Below are 27,071 nucleotides of genomic sequence, written 5' to 3'. Positions count from 1 at the left end.
TCTGCGCAATCTTCTTTGCCTGTGTATCCCAGACCATCTCTGACTTTTCCTTCTCTTATCATGATGCTAAGACCGAGAGAATACCTTGAGAAATGACAGTCCCTAGGACCCAGTGGAAGCTTGAACAAAGCAAACTATGAGGAAGGGAGCTTGAAGCTCTTGAATCAGCAGACAGCTGACCATTCAGGCTTCGCTTCCTGGCTTTGGGGCACAGGCTTCCACTTTCTGCCTTGGGCTCCGGTGGGTCTAATGTTGGCCCTACTTGGCAGACCTCCTGAAACCTGCTTAAGGCCCCCAGTTGAGAATTTTGCACTAAGGGATTGTGGGCTACTCCAGCATCTGTTTCAACAATTTCAAAAACAGCTGAGCAAAAGTATCACATCCTTCTTAAGGGATTTGATTATTTCATTTCCCCACTGTCACTGTCATCTCTTGTAACTGCAGCAAATGATCAGTCCAAGCAAAAATCTTTACCTCAAGAGAACAATCCCAAAAAATAAGATCTCTTTGGTCATAAAGTGTATTTTTCAGCTTCTGTTCTAGTTAGAATTTCAAACTACTTAGACATGCACACCAAATACATTTGTATTCAGTGGGACAAAGAAGCAGCTTTTTCTAATAAGCCACTCCCTGTCATAATAGAGGACTTTAAATCAATTTGTTCAGAGGGTCAGCTCATTGCCAGAAACTCTCTGCAGGCAGCTTTAGACTCCGGGGCTAGACTCAGGGGCTAGATTTGATAAAATAAAATATTACCTGTTCATAAATAACTTGAGCCCTGCTTTTTTATGAATTTGTTTTCTTGTAGCAGTGTATTTAGCCTTCATAATCTGTGAGGTTCAAATACTATTTCAGTTAATCCTATTCCCATAAATTGTGGTCTTCCATCATACGTGTATCCTTTAATCAAACTGTGTTACATTTTCAGGCTTTTGCTATGAATATCAAATTTATCTTTGCTGAATAAATGAGCTAGGTGGAAGGGGATGCAAGTTGAGGCAGAATTTGGTTCCAGATGTGTCTTAAAAAATATAAACTGGCTTTGTATACTTTCAAAGTTCAGCCCTATGTCTTTAAAGCTTTTTAAGCATCAAGGAAGCAGTCCACTGAAAGTTTATTTCACTTTCCATACAAGGCTTTTTTTTTTTTTAAACTTTAATTTCAGTGCATTTATAGTGTTCCATTTCTGAAGATGGCAATAACCTCTAAATCCCTCTTCATTATCTGAATTAGTTGCTTACCAGTAATGTTCATCTGCAAGGGGAAAATAGTGTGAAATTACATTTCTTACTGCTGCGGGAATTCTGTGTCACTGCATGTGCACATAATTAATGGTACTAGAACAGAGCAGCAGCTCCCAGCAGAAAATAACTTCTGCAGTTCTGCCTTATGCTCACCAGAGGGCTTTGTGGTGCTAGAACACAGCAGCTCCCAGCCTGCGAGGGAAGAGAAAGAGCCTACCTTCTTCACAGTGCCTGTCGGGCCAGGTCAGGAGACGGGCTATGGAGAGACAGACAGCGTGGGGCTGATGGGGGAATCAGAGAGGGGCTTATAAGGGCTAGTGGGGGAGGACAAACTGGGACGGGCTGAATGGGAGTGAAGGCACAGGGCGACAGGGGGAGAGGGGTGCAGGGCCACACAGGCATAGAGGGAGCAGAGCTACAGGGGGTAAGGGGGTGGCTGAGTTGGGGCACGGAGACACATGGGGATGGGGGAAGAGGTGCAAGGCCACATAGGAACAGGGAAGTGGGGGTGGAGGGACACGTGGACGGGGGTTGCAAGGACACATGGGGATGGGGCATATGTGCCTGATTGAATGGGAGTGGCTAAGGGTCAGCCAGGGTCTGCATGGGAGAAGCTCCCTAACAGTTCTTCCCGCCCCCCCAACCTGTTCCATACTTTTCCCACTCATACCCAACAACCCTACAAGTTCACACCCAGACTCCTTCCCCTCAGCTCCTCCATTACTCCTGATTCCCCCAAGCATTTGCACTGCTTCTGAGGGGTGTGGGGAATACAGTTCTGTATTGTAGTTTAAATGAATTATTACTCAGAGTTCTGTATTAATATGCCAAGTAAGGAATCTGTTTGTCAAAAAACATTTTCAGAAACCTTTTCGTTGTCTGTATTGTTACAGACATATTTGCTAACAGATATTTTGAAACATATGACCAAAAATAATTGAAACTGATGTGATTATATGGTGTTATTTTCACAGATAAAATATGCAGAATTTTTCAGCATTTGAAAATATTACGTACATAATTTTTATTTTATTTTTTTATTGCTGAATTATTATTATTTTTGCCACAGAATTCCCCCAGGAATAATTTCTCAAAGTGCTTCATTTGATATACTTCCTTATCAAATTAGAGTTTATTCGGCCATAGTTGGTGCAGTAATGGCAGTTTGTTCAGATTTTAGTCTCTTGATATGTTAAGAACTCTCTTAAAATAACGAGGAAATCTTGTGGCACCTTAGAGACTAACAAATTTATTTGGGCATAATCTTTCCTGGTCTAGAACCCACTTCATCAGATGCATGGAGTGGAAAATAAAGTAGCAGGTATATATATACACATAGTACATGAAAAGATGGGATTTGCCTTACCACTCCCAACTTTTCGTGTACTCTGTGTGTGTGTATGTGTATGTGTGTATATATATATATATATACATATATATATACACACATACACACATCTGCTGCTGTATTTTCCACTCCATGCATCTGATGAAGTGTTCTAGCCCACGAAAGCTTATGCCCAAATAAGTTTGCTAGTCTCTAAGGTGCCACAAGGACTCCTTGTTGCTTTGGTGATACAGACTAACACGTCTACCACTCTGAAACCTCTCTTAAAATAGTTATAATGCGACTTGGATGATGCATTACAGAGTGATGCTGAATTCATCAGATAATACAGATGTTGCTTTTACTTCAGGATGTGATTGTGTTAATTCAGACACCTGTTTTGTTATACACTTTTTAAACCATATTAATGCAGGGCTAGATTCTGCCACCTCTTCTCCCATTGAATAGACTTTGTTTCACAAGTAGTTTGGCAAGATCTGGTCCATAGTTAGCAATGCCAGTTAATTAGTATTAGTATCTGCTATCTACTAAACACCAATTTTTCACTGTTGGAAAAAGGCAACTATTAATACAGTAGAATTTCTCTAAGCTGCCTTCAGATAGGCACTCACCCCATGGGTTGAGTGCTGAGTGTCATAATTGCAGAGTTTTAAAAATCTAGTGGTTGAATGCTGTAGTAGGGCCTCATGATACTAACACTTGATTATTTTCACAAAGTGCTGTAGCTTATTTCTACTAGTACATCATAAAGTAGCCTATTAAATCCAACCTATGGTAATTGGAATAAATGAACAAAGCACCTTTTTGTAATGTGGTGTACTTGTGCTTTTATTTTGTTTTCACTTTCTTGCTAATGAGTCTGAGTTGTTAATATCAGATACCAAGAGGCAGAAACATCTAGAGAATATTTGGTCTGTCTATTGAAGATTTGGTGCTCACTCATGCACTACACTGCTCTTCTAACAGTAGTTTTAGTAGTACAAAAGAAAAAGTTCTTTTTTGAGTTATGTTGTCCACACAAATTCCACTTATGGTGCTGTACAGGGTAAGATTCTTTTGGCCTGCATTGCCTGTTGGAATCTGTGTGATCAACACATCTCAAAGATCCACAGTTGCTGTAGGGAAAGTAACCATTATTCCTCTGTGGAACTAATGGACTGCAAAATGCTTTTGCCCTGGTTGTGAATTTGATTAATAATGTGGGCAACCCACAGTCAGTGAAGCAAGTATTACCTCCATCATTTCATCTGACCATTTCTCACAGCCTGCCAACACTCTTTCTTGGTTGAATTGCAGTCAATTAGCTCTCATCTAGCCCAAGTGTTGAGTAGACAATGGGAAAATTATTGAATTAGTCCAGGACTAAAGGAAAAACATGGTGAGTCAGCATCTTGATGGTACTGCAACCCAAACAAACTATCTCCTAGCTACTTAACATACACACCGAACAAGAGGAGTGACAATAGAACCCTGTAATACACCCTACATGAGAGAACTCTCTGGGCAGTTTAGCAGTCAACGAGAACTACTTGTTTGTTCCTCAGAGAGACAAATCCAAGTGTTACTTCATTTGTCAGCTGGTTTCCATAGGTGAGTCCTATTTTGTGGTCAGAATTATAATAGATTGATGTATCTCATTTGTATCAGTATAAACATTTCATCTTTGTCCATTACGGAAGGATGTGGCTCTTTACGTGTTATTTTGCATAGGTACCATGGAAAACTAAGACGTAGATCTGATTAAAAAAAACCCAACAACAATGTAAGTATGAAGAGTGCTAAGAAAAAATATGTAAATAAAGTGAAAACTGAACAAGTTCAAAGTAGAGAGGGAGAAAAGTTGCTGATAGCTTTCTCATCCTAGAATAAAATGCACAGTACAAATCATAAACCAATTAGTTCAGCTTAATTGAAAGTGCAGAAGACTTGCTGACATCATCTGCTGTCGTTACTTTTAATAACAGTTGGCAAATTTATTGTATTGATAAACCCATGAGTATTTCTCTTGCTGGTTTTCTGGGGGGATATTAAGTTCAGCATCTTTGCAAAAATCCTCTTATTTAAAAAAATCCCACTCTGATTTGTTTAATCATTTATGCAAAATTAGTAATAAAAAGATCAGCAGTAATAAGGTGCAGTGTGGAATGTATTCCCTGAAGTTCTATATGTATTGCTTAGCTTCCTCAGTTTTTCAACAATTAATTGCATATAGTAAACCTGAGAGTTGCTGTTGATCATTTCAGAAATATTAATGCTGCAGCACAAAATAGACGTCAAAGTGGAGAGAAACCCAGGTCAGATTACAGCACTACTAACTGGCATTGCATCATTTCTTAAACCCATGGTAAACAGCATTTACTTCCATGAATAATTCCATTGTGACTTCTTGTAGGAGTATATGCTCGGTAGTGTGATTAAGGGCTGCATGGTTTAGCCCCTAGTGATTAGTATTGACCTATATAAGTGGTATTTGCAAACCTGTAAAAGAAATGACTTTTAAACATTGGTTTGAGATTTAAAATAGGCTTATATGTACGATAATGAATATATGTGAGTTAAGATTGGGGCAGTAGATCTAACTTATTTTTTTCATGCTTTATTTGGTAAAGAAGTATTCTGTGTGCGATCCAGGCATGTAATTTTTATATCGACATGCCAGTTTGTTGGCAGTATTCCCTATAAGCTTGGCTGTGGGTGGAAATTATCGTGGGCACAAGGATACCCGTTCCTTGTTGATAGCTCTCTATGTTCTTGGGGTATACGCATGTTGTTCGGTTTTATATTCTAACTTATTCACAATATTTACATGTTTTCACCTCTGAGTGCCACATTTTTACATCTGGTGAGGCCAACACAACTCTGTATTAAGTACAATTGTGTGTATGGTATCACAAGTAAACAAAGTATTTCACTAAGCAAAGGGTTGTAACTTCATAAACTTACTTAGCTGTTTCCCCTTCTCCTGTCCCTTAAAGCATCTGACCTCTAGCTCAGTGCTTCCTAAACTGTGAAGCGTGGCTTCCTCAGAGAGCCATGAAGGATTCATGGGGAAGCCCCAAGTGTTTGGGGAACAAATTAATTGATGTGACCATCTTTGTTTCTTCTGAGAAAGAGAAACCAGGGCAGCTGTAGCTGTGCTTCAGTTGCATCCACAGCAACCAGGCCTGGATGTGCACTACTGTGCATGCATCTCATGTGACTGGGAACGGGGCCAGCACCTGGGTCCTATTCTGCGTGCCAGAAGCCATGGGAGCTCCCTGATGGGAAGCCTCAAGACTGCAGGGAGGGGTTAGGATTGAGGGGTTGGGAGGCTGCTGAGAGGGAGCCTGGCCAGAACCTGCGAGCTGCTCCTCCTGCCAGAATCTGTGTAGTTCCTTGTGGTCTCAGAGAATGGCAGGAAGTCTTAAGTTGCCAAGGAGAGGTAAAGAATGCAGAGGGTGGAATGGTCCTCTTGCTGGGAGGGAGTCCCACTGCTACTCGGGTCCCATTCTGCCTGCTGTGCCTTTTTACCAGAACCCACAACAGCTCCAAGAATCGTCAGGAAGCCTCAAGCCAGGAGGAAGGGTAACGGTTTTGGGATGGGGGAAAGCCAGGCTGTTCTTGTCCAGCCTGGCAGGAGACTTCAGCATGAGGAATGAGGGAAAGGGGCGCCTGTGCCACAGGAGTGAACCATTGGTGCTCTCCTGCCTGCTTCGGGCTGCAATGGCAACTCCCTCCTTGGGATCCACTAGGTGTGACTGCCACTGCACTGACCAAAAGTTTGACCCTTCATGCCTTGGTTTCTGTCAGATGGGCTTTGACCACATTCAACTTTAGTTTCACGGTGAAGACAGGTGGTTGTCACATGAGAAAGTGACTTCAAATTGGATGATTAAATCAGAATTTTCCTGCTTGGGAAAACAGACCTTGCAGATTACTTGCAGATTACATGTTTAATGTGAAATACTTGACTACGTTAGCTTACTTGGTGGATGTATTCGACAAATTGCATGGGCTGAACCTAACATTTCAAGGTAGGAATACATACAGATATAAAACAGAAAATTGGGAGATTGATGAAGAAGCTTTGTCTTTGGAGTTAACTCCCTTTTCAGCATGTTATCAGACTTTTAAACGAGAGTGAAAGTGATCAAAATGTTATTAAAGTCCACATATTAACTTGTTTGTATGTTATTTCCATTCTGATGAATATTTTCCTGGAGCTGAACATAAATCTCCAGATACCAATTAGATTCAGAATGCATTCTCAGTAAGAGTTTACTCCATTCCAGCCTTAAATATTTTGTTCAAGAAAATCTCTTAGAATTGTCAAATGATCATATGCGGAAGACAAAGTGTTCAAATCTGATGAACCAGGAATTCTGGGTTTCTGTTAAAGGAGAATATGAAGAATTCAGTGATGAAGCTATGGAAGTGGTTCTTTCAGACCTAGAAAATGATTTACCTCTGGTGCTATGAGAGATTCAACCAACCTATGCAATTTAAAGCGGGTCCGTTCTTCTCACTAAAATTTTAGTGTCTGAACATTAGAATAATCCATGTTTTCACAATATAACTTAAAAAGCCTAGATCATATTATGTAATTAAACTGTGTATGTAATTGTATAAAGTTGCAAAAATGTCCAAACTCTGATGTCCCTCTTGAATCTAGTGTCCTGAATTGGTTAAAAAGAAAGATATTTGCTTGTGGGGAACCACCAAGTTTTAAAATACCTATAAGGAAGCTGCAGTACTATAAAATGTGGGAATCTGCTCTAGCTGTATTTCAAGTGGGCTTGACAGTGAACACAAACCTCAAGGTTGGTTAAAATGGAGTCAAAGAATATGGGAACCTTAATTTCGTGTGTAGTTACAATTTTGTAATTTGGTTATGTTTTGCAGCTGAGCTCGGTTTGCTTAGCATTGAGAAGGGAAGGACAGAGAAGGAGGTGCAGTTTCCTTGATTGTACATGGCTTAATACATAGACCTTCTTCTGTGTTAGACTAAAATGCTGACTTCCTCTATGGCTGTTGGGGGAGTCAGAAAAATGCGGGCAAATATGCAGTGGTGACTTTCTGGCCACTTTGACTGGGTGCCTGGTGATTGGGTATATACAGTACCTGTGTATGTTATGCCAATTATATTAGACCAGTAAAAACCAGCAGGATCTTATTAAAGGGGACAAGACAAATATGCCACATTTATTATGATGATAATTTGATTCATGACTAACAACTAATATCTTAATTCTTATACACACACATTATACCTAATACCTACACACACACACACACACACACACACACACACACACACACACACACACACACACACACACACACACACACACACACACACACACACCAGATGTTCTGCAGCTGCTGCATAGTTACCAGTCCTGAAGATAGCTTAAGTTCATAGCTTGATTTTGTAACTTGGGTTTGTAGCTTGTGGCTGCTAACTGGCCAGGAAAGCCAGTGGCTGCTAACTGGCCAGGAAAGCCAGACACAAGGACAAGCTGGATCTCTGTTGGCCAGGCACTGATCTCCTTCCATGTTGGCAGCAGAATGTTACCCAGAGTCTCTCATCTCACCCTTCTTTTTTATAGGCTTTTAGTTTGGATTCAAAGCCTATAGGTCTTGCTGTGTCATGCTGCCTCTGGGTTTAGATTGATCACCCATCAACTGCAGGCGTGACTTTCAGCCTTGAACCTGGCTTTGATCTTCCTTCTGTTGTGCTGTTGTCCTTTTCTTTTTAGGGTGGATGCTTCTTAGTTTGTTTAGGGCTGTTGTCTAGGTCTTCAGCCGTTGGTATTTGAACTTTATCTCATCAGGACAGGCTGGGGCTGGAGGTTGATTCCATCATCCATACATACCTCATTCACACATCTAAACTAAACTAATAAGATTACAGCAGGGTTTGCAAAAATGAAGGTTGGAGGAAGCTTTTACAAAATGGAGTGAGTGTTTTAAAATGGGGTTTGAATTACAATATGGAACAGAAGTTACAGTGTAGGCAAGTGTAGTGAATGGTGAACAGAAGTTACATTAATAAAGGGAACAATTAAAAACAATTTCATTTATCAGTTCTACATGTATTGGTCATCTTGGTGGCCATTAAGGCAGTGTTCTGATTTCTTTCCCCCACTCTTATTCTAGTCCTTGGTTGAATACTGTAATCATTGCTCTTATCCTTTCTGTAAGGATACTGAGCCACAGATGAACCTGTTGACTACGGGATATCACTAATTTTCTGTAACATATGCTGTCTTTAGGTTTCCTTTTTCTGTATACTCATGCCTCACAGCTTTTAGACCTTTTTTTTTTCTTCTTTTTAATTTAAATATGTAACCCTTGTGAGGGGTTCTGTGGCCTCCAGCCCTGGTACAGTTTGTTCAGCAGATTGGCTACTGTAGTGAGCCTGAGTGGCCTCCCTCCGACCGGGAGAGGGAGGGAGGGAGCATTCCAGGCCTCTGAGGGGGGGCGGAGCCTAGATCACCCCACCCCCCTTGCCAGAAGGGCTAGGGCGGGGCTGGAATATAAAAGGGCAGCCCTGCAGTTCAATTTGGGGAAGAGCCTGCAATGGAGGAGGATGCTCAGCCTGTTCTCCAGAAGCCCCGAGAGGAACCTACGCCTGGCTGTTCTCGATCCCCAGGTATGGACGAGGATTGGCCCAGAGTACCCACTGCCGTTTACTCCGAAGAGCCGGAAGAGGCTTGGAGGCTGCAGGTACCAAATCCCGGGGAGGCAGGAAGTAGCCCAGGGGCAGGCGTGGCTCAGTCTGCGTGTTGTTTCTGGATCCCTGCCGATACAAGGGCAGCCAATCCTGGCCCTGCCAGGGCCCTGGGCTGGGACGCGGTGGAGTAGGGTGGGCCCACGTCCCCCTGCCACCCGCACCCCGGGTGGCTGACCCCATATACGGTGCAAGGAGGCTCTAGCCCAGAATAGGAGCTCCTTCACCACTCACCTTTGAGACTGTTTGCTGGCCACCTGAGCTCCATTCAGGCTACAGCCAGTCCCTTTGAGACTGTTTGTTGCTGGCTGCCTGAGCTTTGTCCAGGCCAAAGCCAGCCCCTTAGAGATTGTTGGTTTGCTGGCTGCCTGAGCTCTGCTCAGGCTAAAGCCAGCCCTGGAAGACTGTTTGTTGCTGGCTGCCTGAGCTCCACTCCAGCTACAGCCAGCTGCTTTGAGACAGTTGGTTTGCTAGTTGACTGAGTTCTGCCCAGGCCAAAGACAGCCGTGATAGACTGTAGTTAAGGGCTGACTACCTGAGCTACCCTAGACTAGGTTAAAGCCCGGTTATTGACTATTTGCCTATCTCACAGACTCTGGTCTGGACCCCATAGGACTAGCCTGAGTGGCCTCCCTTGGACTGGGAGAGGGAGAGAGCATTACAGCTACCCTTATGCAACAGCCTGAGAAAAGCCAGCCATTAAGAGCTAAAGGGTGCTTAGGTTTAGGAAGGTTCAAGCTTTCAGGACAACAGTTGGCCTGCTTGTACAATGACATTTGAGTGACTGTATGTGTGGCCTATAGGATTACCCAGAGTGGTGTACTGGGTGTTGGTACTGTGGGTTCATTTGTTGATTGAGAGGGATGAATTAAGACAAGCACTCTCCTAAAATTAAACTTAGGACCTGCCTTCCGACATTATTTAATACGTTAAAGTTATGGATGATTAAACCAATTTCTCTTAGTGTTTTGTCCTTAGACAGCTAATACCTATTTAGTTTTCTGAAATGAATCTGATGAATAAGACTTTTGTTTTTTTCTACAAAATTGTAATAATTTTTAGAGGAAAAGATTTTTCAAAAGATCCCAAATTTTTTGCTGTACTTTATATTAGCAATGAAATAGTGAACCTGGAAGTTAATGATTACCAAGAGACCTATTGATTGATAAGTGCAATACACAGTCATTTCTTTATATTATATTTTTCTGGATATCTCGCACAAGTTACTCATGCTCCCATAATTGTGTTTTTTCTTTTTCTTCTAATGGGCTTAACTGCTCATTTGCAAGCCTAACCATGTTTAAAATCCATTTAGGAAAACTTTCAGCCACTTATAACTTATATAATTGTATATTTAAAAAGAAATTCCCTAGATGCGTAATTGTGGTTGGCTGCACTTTTGGAATGCTATTTTGAACTCTAAACAAAGATCAGTGTACAAATTATTATTTCTTCATAGCGCACACAGAATAAAAGTGTGCTGCAGCTTTGCTGGCTGCATCCAGCTCTTCCCCCCCCTTATTCTCACAAACTAGAATGCAATATTCTAAATTAGGATTCATTTATAATTTTGATGTTCCGAATATAAGTCTCTATAACTTCCAATAAAGGTGAAGGGGTCTCTTCACATAGATAGATTGAAGATTAAATCTGCACTGCACCATTTTGACTGACGGGTCGTTTGAAACTGCATGGCTGTTCAGTATGTAAATGGAATGAACAGAAAGCAAAAAGGTGTGATATAATGAATCATGTTTTGTAATTTTTGGAAAATGAATTAAACTGCGTTTCTTACCCATTTTTCCATTTACTTTAAATAGGGAGACATTTTTATTTTTAAAAAGGGCAGCTTTTGAAAAAGTATTGTATTTGATAAGTGTTATTTTTTAAATTTAAAATGCAGGGATAGACTAAAATAATTGAAATATGTAAGATAATTTATTTAGCTTCATTTGGCAAATTTTAGTACTTGATATAAGAAAATAAAATCCCAAATGACCAGTTTAGCTGTGTGAGAGAAACTAAAACCAAGTAAGAGGGACATGAGTTTGTAAAAAGTAAAGGTATTGGAATCCTTAGAGAAAAGGGTTTTATATGGATACCATATTTCAGTAGATTCGTTCCATTTTTTCCTCTCCAGTACAAGTGATTTCCCCCTCAATAAGAGTTGCTAGTCCCTTAGACAAATGTATACCTTACTGACAATGATCCTTGATATGATGGCTGTCTTTTGACTCTTAATATCTGGATATTATTTTTCTTGCTATTGCAAGTGGCACAAACAACATACATATTGGTAAGGATATTGAGACGTTCAAGATAGTGAAACAATACATCTGTGTTATGGGCTGAAGGGAAATAAATGTTTTGCTAAGATTATTGCATTATTTTATATGGGATCAAAAGTAGTCAAATTTTGGTAATGGCATATCTAGTTTTTGCAATTATTTATCTGATACTGGATTTCATTGGCCATTTTGAGGTCCAGTAAGAACAGTTGCAGATTGTATTTTATGGAAGATCAGTAGAAATCTTCAGTAATACAACCTCAGTATGATCATTTTTCAGGTGTTTTCCTGATATAACTATTTAAAACATTTATTTTATGTAACGGGATTGTTTATTGTGGGGGCTGTGCTTATCCCTATCTCCATTAAAAAGAACATTATCACTGTAATTGAGCTTCGTTTGCTGTGTCTGCTCTCCAAGGGGTGAAACATGATTCTGATGTTTGCCGTTTTAGTTATCAACATTCACTTGCAGTGTTCAGTGTTTAGATTAGAGAATGGAGTTATAAAAAACAAACAAACCTAATTTAAGTCTGTTGTACTTTACCATTAGTGGACGGCAGAGTTAGTAGGCTTCCCATTTACTATCCCAAATGCTAAGTCCAAGAAATGTTGCTTGAAAAACATGTTCATGCACATGTTCTAAACAGATTGAGGTAGCTGGTGAGTTGTGACAATTGCTTACTGTGCAAAACTTGCTCATTTCCCTTACCTGCTCCTCCCCTCATGTTTCTCCTCCTGCCTTCTGTTTGTTTTGTGTGATTTTTGCATTTTATCATAAACCAAGATTGTAAACTCCTTTGAAGTCTGATTTGTCTTTTTACATCACATCTGTACAGTGCCTGTGGCAATGAGGCCTTGATCCCTGATCGGGGGTCTCTAGGCATCACTCATACAAACAACAACAAGAAGAAAATGTTTCTATCCACCTATAGTCTTGTAATTACTACTTGTTCATTTAGATCAGCTTTTTGGGAATGAAGGGTGAGTCATTCAGAGAAGCTGATGATATGAAAATTTGCATTAATATTTGCCATGAAGAAACAAAGCATTTCCCAGAAAAATCCCAATTTACATTTACAATGAAACTGTAAAACAGTGTTACATTTGTAGTTAGCATGGTAGTTCTACTCCTTTTAAGTGATTAGAAACCAGCTGATTAACCGACACCTAATGTGTGCAGGATTTAGAAGCTCTTTGTGCTTAGCTACATGGAAACAGAACTATATCATTAGGGAGAATTGTCATTTTATAAACTGAATTAGAAAAGTGAATAGTACAGAAATCTGAAGACTTACTCCTTTTTTCTATAAATATTTAAGTAGTGTACCAGAAAGGTTTTATTACTAAAATGTGGTAATTGGTTGGATCACTTAAAATGTTGTATTACTATTTCAAAGCTCAGAGTATGTGAACAAACTGCCATAGGCAGAGCTGAAGCCTGCAGAGCTATAGGCTTTTCAATAAGATTACAGGTGAAGACAGACGAAGCTGCCTCACTAAATGTACTGATTTAGACAAAGATCTTTTAAATCAAACTCTTTTAGGTTCATTTATTATGGAGATAATTTATTAGACCTGCTTTCAACTTATTTATAAATACGTAAATGTTTCTGCCTTTCCTGTTACTACATTGTGCATAATATGGACAAGATTAGTGCTTCACAGTTGGATCTTAAAGCTGCTGAAAAACTAGTGTAAACAAGAATGCAGATATGAGAATAAATATTATTTTTGAGTATTCAGAAATAAGTAGTAAATCTTCTTACTCTCCCCCAGCCCTGTTCATATTAGTATATCTAATTGACATTCTGACTTGAAGTTCTGCAAATGTAAAAAAAAATATTGTTGTTCTTCGAGTGCTTGCTCATATCCATTCCAGTTAGGTGTGCGCGCGCCGCGTGCACATTCCTCGGAAGATTTTTACCTGGAAACACTCAATGGGTCAGTTGGGCAGTCCTTGGAGTGGCGCCGCCATGGCGCCGGATATATACTTCTGCCGACCCAACCACCCCTCAGTTCCTTCTTACTGCCCGTGTCGGTCGTTGGAACAGTGGAGTGCAGTTTTACTGACCTCCGCCTCCCTAGCTACTCGTAGTTCTCTAGCTATTTTGTTGTGTATATAGTTCAAAGTTATATAGTTATAGTTAATTTTTATTGTTCATAGTGTATAGTTAAGAGGGGTTCGGGGATTAGCCCCTTCCCTGCACCCAGTGCCGGGGCCCTTGCCCGGTTCACTGGGTTTCAAACCGTGCTTGGCCTGTCATAAGCTGATGCCGACAGGAGATCCACACGACTCCTCCCTTAAGTGCCTCGGGGAATCTCACCTGACAGATAAGTGTCGCATTTGCAAGGCTTTTAAGCCGAGAACAAAAAAGGAGAGGGACTTTCGACTAAAGCAGCTCCTCATGGAGGCAGCTCTTACCCCTCCACCTTCGGCACCAAGCACTGGTCAATTGGTGGACAGAAACACCTCCTCGGCACTGGACCGCGCTGGTACTGCCAAGGCCTCTCAACACCAGCCGTCGCCGCTCGGCACCGCTCCCTCTCCCCGAGGTCGAGAAAGCCTAGACTCCTGTGCTTCCGTGCCACCTGCACTGCAGCCAGAGAGGTCGTCTAAGTCAGATTGACCGGCACCGACACCTGCCACGGCACCGACATCCCACGAAGGCCGTCGAGTCTGGTGCCTGTCAGCGCCCCGGTGCAAGCCGTGGTTGATCTTACTATTCCATCCACGCCGGAGACGCTGCCTCAACCCCGGGCACCGCCGGTGCGGGTAATACAGTCTATTGGGAAGCCTGCCTTGATAAGACCATCCTCTGTCGGCACAGCAGAGCGGCACCGTTCATGATCACGGTCCCGCAGACGTTCCAAGTCCCGTCGGCGCTCCCGACGCCGCTCGCAGTCCCGGTACCGTCCTCCTCATTGGTACCGGTTGCACTCACGGCACCGGTCAGTATCCCGTTCGCCAACCCGCTACTCTCTGCACCATTCCAGCTCCCGGCACCGCTCCAGGCACCGTGACTCCCGTAGCCGCTCCCGATGTCGAGCCTCGAGATCTCGGTCGACCTCCCGGGACAGCTCCGGTTGCAGGTCCCAATCTCTTTCCCAGTACTGGTATGCCTCCCGGTACCGGTCCCCAGTGCCGAGTAGGGCAAGGTCCGCTAGAGACAGAGACTCTACCCAGGGCTTTTCAGCACCTCCATGGCCATCCAGACATGCATCAGTGTCATCCCACGCAGACAGATCTTATGCTCAGGACTGCGATTCTGATGTGCCCACCAGAGTCTTCCAAGGGACCCAGACCCAGGACCAAGGACCCCATCAGTGGTCTTTCTGGACACCTTGGGCATACCACCAGGCCCAAGGTGTACCAGTAGTTCCGTCCCGCTCTGTCTCATCAGAGCACCGAGTGCCAGAGGCGACGGTTAGCCGTTCCCCTGCGGAGGAAGCCCCAGTTCACCCACCGGACTCCCAGGTTCCTCTGGAGCAGGAGATCGCCCAAGAGCAACAGGCCACCCAGGACCCGCTCGTTGTCGCCATCTCCTCTTCCTCTTCTCCAGATGAGGCGGTGGCAGGAACATCCTCCTCGGGCCCTCCTCCAATTGACCTGAGAGCCCATCAGGACCTCCTAAGGAGGGTAGCACTCAATATGAACCTCCAGGTGGAGGAGGTCCCGGAGGTAGAGGACCCGGTAGTGGACATTCTATCGGCGGATGCCCCCACTAGAGGGGCCCTACCATTTATTCGGACTATCCAGGTGAATGCCGATACTTTATGGCAGTCCCCAGCCTCTATCCCTCCTACGGCCAGGGGAGTCGAGCGTAAATATATGGTGCCCTCTAAAGGGTACGAGTACTTGTATGTCCATCCTCTTCCCTGCTCACTAGTCGTCCAGTCCGTTAATGAGAGGGAATGCTATGGCCAGCAGGTGCCAGCCCCCAAAATCGAAGGCTGCTAGGCGAATGGGCCTACTCGGCCTCAAGATGTACTCAGCAGCGGCCCTACAGCTCCGGGTGGCAAATCAACCAGCCTTGTTTATCTGCTATAATTATAACACCTGGGTGGCGGTGGGTAAGTTTACGGAGCTTCTCCCTCAAGACTCCCGCCAAGAGTTCACTGCCCTCTTGGAGGAAGGGAAAAAGGTAGCCAGAACTTCCCTCCAGGCCTCGTTGAATGCAGCAGACTCAGCAGCCAGGACTCTGGCCTCGGGTGTTGCCATGAGGCGCATCTCATGGCTTCAGGTTTCCAACCTCCCACCGGAGCTGCAGTATACCATTTAGGACTTGCCATTTGATGGTAAAGGCCTCTTCTCGGAAAAGACTGACCCCAGGCTGCAAATCCTGAAGGACAACAGGGTCATAATGTGCTCTCTCGGCATGCATTCGCCGCTGACGCAACGCAAGCCTTTCCATCCCCAGCCTCACCGCCCATACTCTGTGCCTAGACAGAGACAGGACTTTGGCAGGCGGCGTGGCCAAGGTAGTCGCAGATGACCGTCAGGACCCCAAGGGGGCCAAAATCAAGGTCCCTCAAAACCACTACCGGGACCAAAAATGAACTTTTGAAGGTGTGCCCGAGGGCGGCGTACCAGTTACAGGCCAGAATCCCTCTCCTCCTTTCTCCAACCATCTCTCCTACTTCCTCCCAGCGTGGTCCCAGTTAACTTCAGATCGCTGGGTCCTACGCACGGTGGAGTATGGGTACCACCTCCAATTTATTTCAACCCCGCCCTCCCACCCTCCAACCCTATCCCTCTTCAGGGACCCCTCTCACGAGCAATTCCTCTTACAAGAGGTGCAGACGCTCCTCGCCATAGGAGCTATAGAGGAGTTACCGATGGACGAAAGGGGCAAGGGGTTTTACTCCCGTTATTTCCTAATCCCCAAGTCGAAGGGAGGTCTCAGACCTATCCTAGACCTGCAAGGACTCAACCAGTTTATGATAAAGTTGAAGTTCCACATGGTATCCCTGGGAACCATTATCCTGTCCTTGGATCCTGGAGACTGGTATGCCGCCCTCGATATGAAGGACACGTACTTTCACATCACCATCTTTCCTCCACACAGGAGATACCTCCGCTTTGCAGCCAACCATCAGCACTTCCGGTTTACGGTCCTGCCGTTTGGCCTTTCTGCAGCCCCAAGGGTATTTACAAAGTGTATGGCCGTAGTCGCTGCCTACCTCCGCCGATGTCGGATACACGTTTTTCCGGATCTGGATGATTGGCTCATCTGAGGGGCCTCCGAGACACAAGTCACTCAGCATGTGGGCATCGTCAAGGACCTATTCACATTTCTAGACCTGATGATCAATATAGAAAAATCTACTCTGGTTCCCACGCAGAGGTTAGACTTCATGGGAGCTATCCTGGATTCCAGTCTAGTCAGAGCCTGCTTACCACAGCCGCGGTTCCAGGCGATGGCAACAATCATCCGAGGTCTACAGAATTTCCTGACGACCTTGGCTCGCACTTGTCTTAGTCTCCTGGGTCACATGGCTGCCTGCAAGTTTGTAACCAAACACGCCAGTCCTCTCCAAGTTTGGCTCAACTCGGTATACCGCCCGGGCAGGGACCCAATAGACATGATAGTCACCATTCCCCTGAGCACCCTAGGCTCCCTAGAATGGTGGCTAACTCCCTCCCTGGTGTGTGCAGGGATGCTGTTCCATCCGCCCCAACCCTCAATGTCCCTGATGACGGACGCATCATCTCTTGGCTGGGGTGCTCACCTTGGTCACCTTCGTACTCAAGGCCTTTGGTCTTCTCAGGAGCTGGCATTACACATAAATGTCCGAGAACTGAGAGCAGTCCGCCTGGCATGCCAGGCGTTCCAGCAACAGTTGCAAGGCCATTGTGTCTCAGTGTTTACAGACAACACAACGGCCATGAACTACATAAACAAACAGGGAGGGACACGGTCCTCCCCCCTTTTGACAGGAGGCCATCCAACTCTGGGACTTTTGCATAGCCCACTCGTTAGATCTGGTAGTGTCCTTTCTCCCAGGTGTTCGGAACACCCTGGTGGATTGACTCAGCAGGTCTTTCCTGTCTCATGAGTGGTCGATCCGCCCGGACATTATGCATTCTGTTTTCTAGAAGTGGGGATTTCACCACATAGACCTGTTCGCTTCCCGTGAGAACAGGAAATGCCAGATGTTCTGCTCCTTCCAAAGTCTCTCCCCGGGATCGATCTCGGACGCTTTCCTGATGCCATGGAAGAGCCAACTTCTTTATGCTTTCCCACTGTTCCCGCTGATTCACAAGGTCCTGCTGAAACTCTGCAGGGACAGAGCGCGCATCATCATGATCACTCCAGCGTGGCCCAGGCAGCACTGGTACACCACATTGCTCTACCTGTCGATAGCCAACCCAGTTACCCTGCCACTCCACCCAGACCTCATAACTCAGGACCACAGCAGGCTTCGCCACCCGGACGTGCAGACTCTTCACCTCACGGTGTGGCTGCTGCGTGGCTAAACCAGTCAGAGTTACGTTGCTCTGAATCAAGTTCTCCTGGGTAGCAGGAAGCCTTCCACCTGGTCAGCGTACCTGGCAAAGTGGAAGCGTTTCTCCTGCTGGTGCGAAACGCTTAATCTTACTCCCACTGAGGTCTCGAGCCCCTCTATTTTGGACTACCTCTGGTCTCTCAAACAGCAGGACCTAGCAGTATCATCACTGAGGGTAGACTTGGCAGCCATATCTACCTTCCACCCAGGCAAAGATGGTCGTTCCATGTTATGACACCCTATGGTTTCGAGGTTCCTCAAGGGCTTGCAGCGCTTATACCCTCAATACGCCGCCCAGCCCTGACCTGGGACCTCAACCTGGTTTTAACCAGACTTATGTCTCCCCCATTCGAGCCTTTAGCAATTTGCTTGCTACTACACCTGGTTTGGAAGACAGCTTTCCTTGTAGCCATTACGTCGGCCAGACGAGTCTCCGAGCTTAGGGCTCTTACGGTGGATCCGCCGTACACTGTGTTCCACAAGGACAAAGTGCAGTTGCGACCACACCTGGCTTTCCTCCCTAAGGTGGTTTCGGCCTTTCATGTTAACCAGGACATCTTTCTCCCAGTCTTCTTCCCGAGGCCACACTCAACGCGACAGGAGCAACAATTGCACTCCCTGGACGTCCGTAGAGCGCTCGCATTTTATATTGAGCGGACAAAACCATTTCGTAAAACGCCCCAACTCTTTGTCATGGTAGCAGACTGAATGAAAGGCCTACGTGTTTCCTTTCAGAGGATCTCATCTTGGGTGACGGCGTGCATCCGCACTTGTTATGATTTGGCTCGTATTTCCCCAAGCCACATCACCGCGCATTCTACCAGAGCTCAGGCTTTGTCTGCCACCTCCCTGGCTCGTGTACCTATACAGGAGATATGTCGTGCAGCTACCTGGTCCTCGGTCCACACCTTTGCTTCACTTTATGCTCTGGTTCAACAGTCAAGAGATGATGCAGCCTTTGGCTCAGCAGTTTTGCATTCGCCACATCTCACTCCAACCCCACCACCTGGGTAAGGCTTGGGAATCACCTAACTGGAATGGATATGAGCAAGCACTCGAAGAAGAAAAGACGGTTACTCACCTTTGTAACTGTTGTTCTTCGAGATGTGTTGCTCATATCCATTCCAAACCCGCCCTCCTTCCCCACTGTCAGAGTAGCCGGCAAGAAGGAACTGAGGGGCTGTTGGGTCGGCAGGGGTATATATCGGGCACCATGGTGGCACCACTCCAGGGGGCACCCAGCCGACCCACTGACTGTTGCTGGGGTAAAAATCTTCCGACGAATGTGCACACGGCGTGCGCGCACCTAACTGGAATGGATGTGAGCAACACATCTCGAAGAACAACAGTTACAAAGGTGAGTAACCATCTTAAATGATACAAGGCCCAGATAGTAGCGTGTATCTACTAATGGCAGATTGCATGCCAACACCTTTGTGTCCCTTTTCCCCCACCCCTGCCAAGTGGAATCAAAAATGGAGACTGGGGAACCTAAACAGTAAAAAAAACAAAAAACAAAAAAAAAAAAACAACAAAAAGCCAAAAAACAAAAAAACAAAAAAAAGGTTAAAGAAAAAGGAGGTACATGTTTTTGCTAGCACATTCTGGTTTGTTAAAATAAGAACCTTATGACCTTCCCTTTATGTATGCAGCTTGGGATCAACCCAACAGGGTATCTGATCCACCTGAAAAGACTGAATGGTATGGGGTGGAGTTGGGGAAGAAGTTCAAATGCAGTCCATTTGTGAATGTAGTACATTTCTGTTAATGTAGTTCAAACATTCCATGGGTGCCTAAATCATTAGCCCCAGCTACTACTGGAGATTTGAATTCAGCCCAGAAATTTGTCAGGAGGAGAAGAGGGATGCTGGTGGGTTGTGTGTGTTTCCATGCAGTCCTTAAAAGGCTTATTGGAAGAGATGAGGAGATACTAAGCCATATGAAAGCTAATGCAGCATTATGTTGAATCTGTCATTAATTGTGAACCAATCTCAGGTGCTGATAGCTGCAAACTTTTCCCATAGTAGGAACTCCAGATAGGTATTCAGATTTCAGGGAAGGGTGTTTTTTCAGGGCTACCTTGATGGCTCACCTGCCAATGCACTCGTAGATATGCTGTTCAATCACCATACAGTTAAATATGTTGGTTGCATACGTGCCAGTTTCACACCAGCAGCTTGAAGTAACACTGTTCTTTGCCAGTTGGGCACCCCAAGAACTGTTACATCCTCCAAAATGTGTGATGCCTAAAATGATAAAGAAGGCTTAAGTAGTACAGCATAGCCATTGACCTCCCACCAAACTCCAATTTTTGGGGCTGGGGGTGCGGGAAAAAAGTTGTGATTTTTAACTTGCCAGTTTCTTCGCATTTTTACTGCAGTTAACCCAGCTGTGTACAGGGAGCTTCTGTGGTGCGAAGCAGCCCTCTCACAATATATTGAAGTTCAATTTCAAAAAGTAACATTTTCTGTCATTGAAATTCCAAAAAATTTTTTTTCTGTTTTCCTACACTGAGCTATTTGAGACAATAATCTGTGTCATGTCCTATTCCAGACCCCTTGACCTTTAAAGGCTGCAATACCTCTGTAGCTCATCCATGTTGCAGAAGTCTGGCTCACCATAACTTTGTGATCACTCCAAGAGGAGACGTTTTCATGGTGAACTTACGGTTGAACTTCTGGACAGGGCCAAGAAGCAAGTTGAGTATCAAAGGAAAGGGGACTTGCTTCAAGAGGAAAGACATGCTGAGAGGCAAGCAGAAGGACTCAGTCTAGCTTTGCAACTTGAGGATACGGTAGTGGCAGGGAGCCGGTACTTTCTTTACAGTTCCTGGAATAGGAAAGATGGTAAAGGTAGGAAGATAGAGCACAACAAAGAGAACTGTTTGAATGACTGCTGTCTCTAATGGCTGCAAGAGTGCAGGCTCCTGCTGTGCCAGAACCACAGGCTGCATCCCCTCTGGGTTACCCTGACCGGCATTCCAGACACAGCTTGGACAACTCCATGGCTGGGTGGCCCATCTGAATTACTGGATAGGGCAAATGTGCCCCATGGAGTCCTCATTGCTGAACCCCTCTCTAGTGGATGCCTCCACTCCCCTGGCCTGGTGCCAAGTGCAAGATAAATGTGGAAGGAAGGGAAAGAAGAACGACGGGTCAGGGGTCAGAGGCAATAGTTGGGGCAGGGTTGTCTTGTACATAGTTGAACTTCTTTATGCACCTTGTTCTTGGTTACTTTTAAAGCTTCTGGTGGTGTTGGTGTTTTGGTATGCTAGTAGCAGCTGGCCTGCCAGGCAGTGGTTTAATATTGTACTTTTCCAGTACATGTGTAAAAAAATAAAGATTTTATTTGAAAAAGAAATTTTATTGTCATCACTGCAACACATCATATAATGTGTATTTCAAATTATAAAGATGAACACATCATCAGGGATAACTTGGGGGGTTGTATGCAAAAGTCCATGTCGTAATTCAGGTATAAAAAAGCATCCCTGACTTCTGTTGCCCAGGTGCATCCAGCTCCAGCTGTGGTAGATATACTTTCTGGCTGAGTGTACTGATTCAGCACTCCCACATTGTTACAGTCTATTCAGGGGGAAATGGCTCTCTTCTAGTTTCACAAAGATTGTGAAGAGCACAGTAAGCCACAGTAATCCAGACACCATTGATGACACTGGAATCTAAATGGGTCTGTAAACATCACCAGCAGGATTTCAATCTGCCAAACACACATTCAACTGTCATTGTACACTCGTGGAGTAAGTAATTAAACCTTCTTTTGCCAGGGACTCTGAAATCAAAAGTTTCATAAGCCAAGGCAAAATGGAATATGTGGGGTCACCTGGAGTAACAGTGAGACGTTAACTCTGTTTATTACAATGCCATGTGGTGGGAATAGAGTCCCAGCGTGTCAATGAATGAAGACTCCAGGTCATTGGAAAACCCTGGCATTGTGAACTTTTCCAGTGCAGCCCACATTGACATTCATAAATAGGCTTCGATAGTCAATGGGGACCTACATAACTGTGGTGTAGTTTTCTTTGTGGTTTATGTACTCGTGCTCCTTGAGGAGAGCAAAATGTGGGCACATAGGTTCCATCAGTGGGCTTGATGCAGTTAGGAAACCCCATTCTCTGAAAGCCAAGGAATATCTTTTATGCCTGCCACTTTGAGATAAACCACACACCTGATTGCCTCAGAAATCTCCACCGCCACTTTACCCACAGTCAACTTTTCAGCAGTAAACTGTTGGCAACAGACCTGTAGCAGTCTGGGTAGATGGCTTCCAGATTATTATAGCAGCTCACTTCTGGACCGGCAAGGCTGCCTTCATGTATTTCTTTACACTGGACAGTCAGGGTAGGCTGCTCACAAAGCTCCAGAAATATGACTCTCTCTGTGCTGGAACTCCTGCTGGAACTCCTGCTGGTAATCTAGGTTTGGATAGTGATGTGGTCCCAACATTCTGTGCTAGTAGCGCTGCCCCAGAAGCACCAGACAATATAGGAGTCAACAATGGCTGTACTGAGGCCTGGTCTGCACTACGCGTTTAAACTAAATTTAGCAGCGTTAAACCGAATTAACTCTGCACCCGTCCACACAATGAAGCCCTTTATATCGATATAAAGGGCTCTTTAAACTGATTTCTGTACTCCTCCCCGATGAGGGGAGTAGCGCTGAAATCAGTATTGCCATGTCAGATTAGGGTTAGTGTGGCCGCGTTTCGACAGTATTGGCCTCTGGGTGGTATCCCACAGTGCACCATTGTGACCACTCTGGAAAGCAATCTCAACTCGGATGCACTGGCTAGGTTGACAGGAAAAGCCCTGTGAACTTTTGAATTTCATTTCCTGTTTGCCCCGCGTGGAGCTCTGATCAGCACGGGTGACAATACAGTACCAAATCCAAAAAGAGCTCCAGCATGGACCGTACGGGAAATACTGGATCTGATCGCTGTACAGGGAACAAATCTATTCTATCAGAGCTCTGTTCCAGAAGATGAAATGCCAAAGCATTTGAAAAAATCTCCAGGCTATGATAGACAGAGGCCACAGCAGGGACTCAGCACAGTGCTGCGTGACAAGCGTAACGGAAAGCCAAAGAATCAAATGGACGCTCATGGAGAGAGGGAGGGGGGACTGAGGACTCCAGCTATCCCACAGTCCCCACAGTCTCCGAAAAGCATTTGCATTCTTGGCCGAGCTCCTAATGCCTGTAGGGTCAAACACATTGTCCAGGGTGGTTCAAGGTATATCTCGTCAATTTATCCCCCCTTCTCCCCGTGAAAGAAAAGGGGAAAAAATCATTTCTCACCTTTTTTTCAGTCACCATATGTCTACTTCATGCTGCTGGTAGATGCGGTGCTGCGGCACTGAACAGCAGCATCCCCTCCCCTTCCTTTCCTGATGGCAGACGGTACAAAATGGTGGAAAAAGGTCCTCATCATCCCGTGAGTGCTCCTGGCTGGCCTTGATGAGGTCGGCCGGGGGCGCCTGGGTAAAAATGGGAATGACTCCTGGTCATTCCCGGCAGATGGTACAAAAGGCTTGGTAACCGTCCTCATCATAGCAGCTGGAGGCTGAGCTTCATCAGCCCCCCCCCACTTCATGTCTAAAGAAAAAATTCTGTACTCCCTGAACTATCATAGCAGTGGGAGGCTGCCTCCCTCTCATTTTATCTCACTAAAAAGTCAATGTTTCTTATTCCTGCATTCTTTATTACTTCATCACACAAATAGGGGGACATTGCCACAGTAACCCAGGAGGGTTAGGGGAGGAGGGAAGCAACAGGTGGGGTTGTTGCAGGGGCACCCCCTAGAATGGCATGCAGCTCATCATTTCTGTGGGATCTCTGGGGCTCTGACACGGAGCGGCTGTGCTCTCTGGTTCTCTAGTACACTTGCCCCATATTCTCGGCAGGACTGACTCTATTTTTAGACAAAACATAAAGAAGGGAATAACCCGGGGAGTCATTCCTATTTTTGTCCATGCGCCCCCAGCTGACCTCAGCAAGGCCAGCCAGGAGCACCCATGACAGCAGCAGACAGTACAAAAGGATTGATAACTGTCATCGCCAATTTCCAAATGCAAACAGTGCAAAATGACTGATAACCATCATCTCATTCCCAATTTACAATGGCAGACGGTGCAGTAGGGATGGTAACCGTCTCTGCTACCTTGCAAAGGCAAATGACTGCTGCTGTGTAGCGCTGCAGTACCGCCTCTGTCAGCAGCATCCGGTACACATACGGTGACAGTGACAAAAGGCAAAACAGGCTCCACGGTTGCCATGCTATGGAGTCTGCCAGGGCAATCCAGGGGAAAAAGGGCGTGAAATGATTGTCTGCCGTTGCTTTCACTGAGGAAGGGTTGAGTGATGACATTTACCCAGAATCACTCACGACACTGTTTTTGCACCATCATGCATTGGGATCTCAACCCAGAAATCCAATGAGTGAGGGAGACTGCGGGAACAATGGGATAGCTACAGGATAACTACTCACAGTACAACACTCCAGAAATCGACGCTAGCCTCGGTACATGGACGCACACCACCGAATTGATATGCTTAGTGTGGCCACGTGCACTCGACTTTGTACAATCTGTTTTAAAAAACTGGTTTCTGTAAAATCAGAATAATCCCATAGTGTAGACATACCCTGAGAGTCATGAGCAGCATCAGCCAGTTTGAGTCTCATGTCTGTGTTATCGTCATCCTGCTCCATCATTAGCTCTGTCACGTGCCTTTGGTGGATCAGAAAATGCTGCTGAACTGCCCACCAGCATTTCATGGAAATTCAGCTGCCTGTGTCCTGAAACAGTAGCGAGAGCCCAAGCAATAAAAGTTGTTGAAATGTCCTCCATGTTACTGGCTCCAGTTGCTGGAACTGTGCAGACCAAAATGACTACTCGGCAGAATGTGTTGGCAGAGCGTTTAAACTTCTTGTAATGTGCGGCGTGGATTGTAAAGTTTTCCCACATTGCACCGCAAAGAAAGGGATAGAGCAGCCACATTTCAAGAGGCCACTAGGAAGTCTAGGATACAGCTGGTTGGACCTGTGTCTGTGTACTGTAGTGTGGATGCTGGAACCCTGGGTTTGGGCACTGGTTGAAAAATTTTTAACCTATCATTGGCAATCAGTGTAGATGCTCACGCTCTGAGTTCTCAAATCCAGGGGCCGCTAACTTGAGTTCCACTAACCCTGGTGTTACATTGCAGTGTAGACATACCCTTAGGTACTTCTGAAAATTTTTGCCTGAGGTGAACTTATGTGGGTCCCCGAATCTGCCACCACCTTCTGCCAAGTTAGTTACTGATGGCTGAATTTTCTCACTCTGAATCTGATGGTTTCATAAGTAAAAATCCAAATGTCATTAGTGTAATTGCCATTTTATGTGTCCATTTAATAAGTTTTTCTTGTGCAGTATGGAATATCTGGAATAATGATGTGACTGGTCTTCAGATCTAGCATTTCTCAATTTTATTAGGATGCAGAAGGAATTTATTGCATGTAGTTTAGTAATTCCGCACAGCAGTGTAAAATTCCACCCTAAAAACTTGATGTGATGTCATTGGATTTTCTGACTCATATTTGTCCTTGCCTTTGTTCCCCCAAGAGAATTCTCAGTTAGTTAAAAAATACAGACACTCCAGAAGGCAGGGATTGAGTTATGGAACAAGTAAAGCTGGTTTTAAAAGGGACTTACTCTGTACTAATTAAACTTTTAGTTTTGGTCAACAAGAAAGCGAGAGACTCTTGATTAGTTTATTTCTGGTAACTTGATGTGCCCGTAAGTCTCCCTCAGAAACTAGGGAAAGACGAGTTATCTTGTCAAGGCAGATCTCCTTTGTCAGAATGTTCTGCTCAGAGGTTGAGTGAAGTAAAGATAGTAAGCTATGACGATTTGCTTTGTTCATCTACATATATTGAAAATATTAACTTATTTTAAGGTGTCGTACGTGGCAGTGTCAGAAGACAGCACTGCAGTGAAGTAGACTGCATTGTTAAAATTAGAATTACAGCGTCATGCAGACTGATTTACAATACTAAACAAGGTATTCTATTGCATACTGCAGATGTCAAGTTATACCACTTCTTAAAAGATCACTTAAGTTGATGAAATGTAAGCATTGAGGCCATAGTACTTATGATCTTTTGATCTGAAATGATAAAAGAATGCATAGTTCATTTATATTTTCTTCCCTTCTCAGATGAACTTCGGCAAGCTATTGTGGCCATGATGAACAGAAAGGATGAGCTAGAAGAACAGAACAGGTAACTTTCTATTTGTACACTGGATGCCATGTATAATTTCATAATATTTATGTTTTTGTCACTTAGCTCCTTTACATATAGGAAAAATTGCTATTAAAGCAGTTATCTTCTGCTTGGTGCTTGCATTCCTTTTGTGCAACTTAACAAGCAAAATGCTGCAGTGTTTCTATAACCTCATGTAAGGTGGATGTGTAACTGTTATCTAGTCAGAGTAGTAATTAATGGTTCACTGTGAAGCTGGAAGAGCATATTGAATGGGGTCCTGCAGTGATATGTCCTGGGTCTGGTTTTATTCAATAACTTCATAAATGATTTGGAAAATGGCATGATGCATACACCTATAAAGTTTGTGGTTGATACCAAGCTGGGTTGCAAACGCTTTGGAGGACAGGATTAGAATTCAAAATGATCCTGAGAAACTAGAAAAGTGGTGTGAAATTAATAGTATAAAATTCAGTGAGAACAAATGCGAAGTACTGTACTTAGGAAGGAATAATATAATGCACAAATACAAAATGGGAAATGATTGCCTCAGAAAAAGAACTGCAGAAAAAGATCTGGAGGTTATAGTGGATCACAAAGTAAATATGAATCGTCCATGTAATACTGTTGCAAAAAATGAACATCATTCTGGTATGTATTAGCAGGAGTTTTGTAAGCAAGACACGAGAACTAATTCTTCCTTTCTACTCAGT

General features: G+C 44.4%; 1 protein-coding gene across 1 annotated transcript in view; it reads left to right on the top strand.

Annotated features, from left to right (window-relative positions):
• Positions 1 to 27,071, top strand: part of SNX29 (sorting nexin 29) — a 472,917-nt gene that overhangs the window by 59,411 nt on the left and 386,435 nt on the right. The window contains exon 13 of the mRNA XM_030578064.1: positions 26,313 to 26,376. Coding sequence (XP_030433924.1) covers positions 26,313 to 26,376 — 64 coding nt within the window. The remainder of the gene's footprint in view (positions 1 to 26,312; positions 26,377 to 27,071) is intronic.

Source organism: Gopherus evgoodei, chromosome 10 (assembly GCF_007399415.2).
Source record: "Gopherus evgoodei ecotype Sinaloan lineage chromosome 10, rGopEvg1_v1.p, whole genome shotgun sequence".
Taxonomy (NCBI): Eukaryota; Metazoa; Chordata; order Testudines; family Testudinidae; genus Gopherus; species Gopherus evgoodei.
The sequence above is the reverse complement of the archived record's forward strand: the minus strand, read 5'-3'. Positions and strand labels throughout refer to the sequence as shown.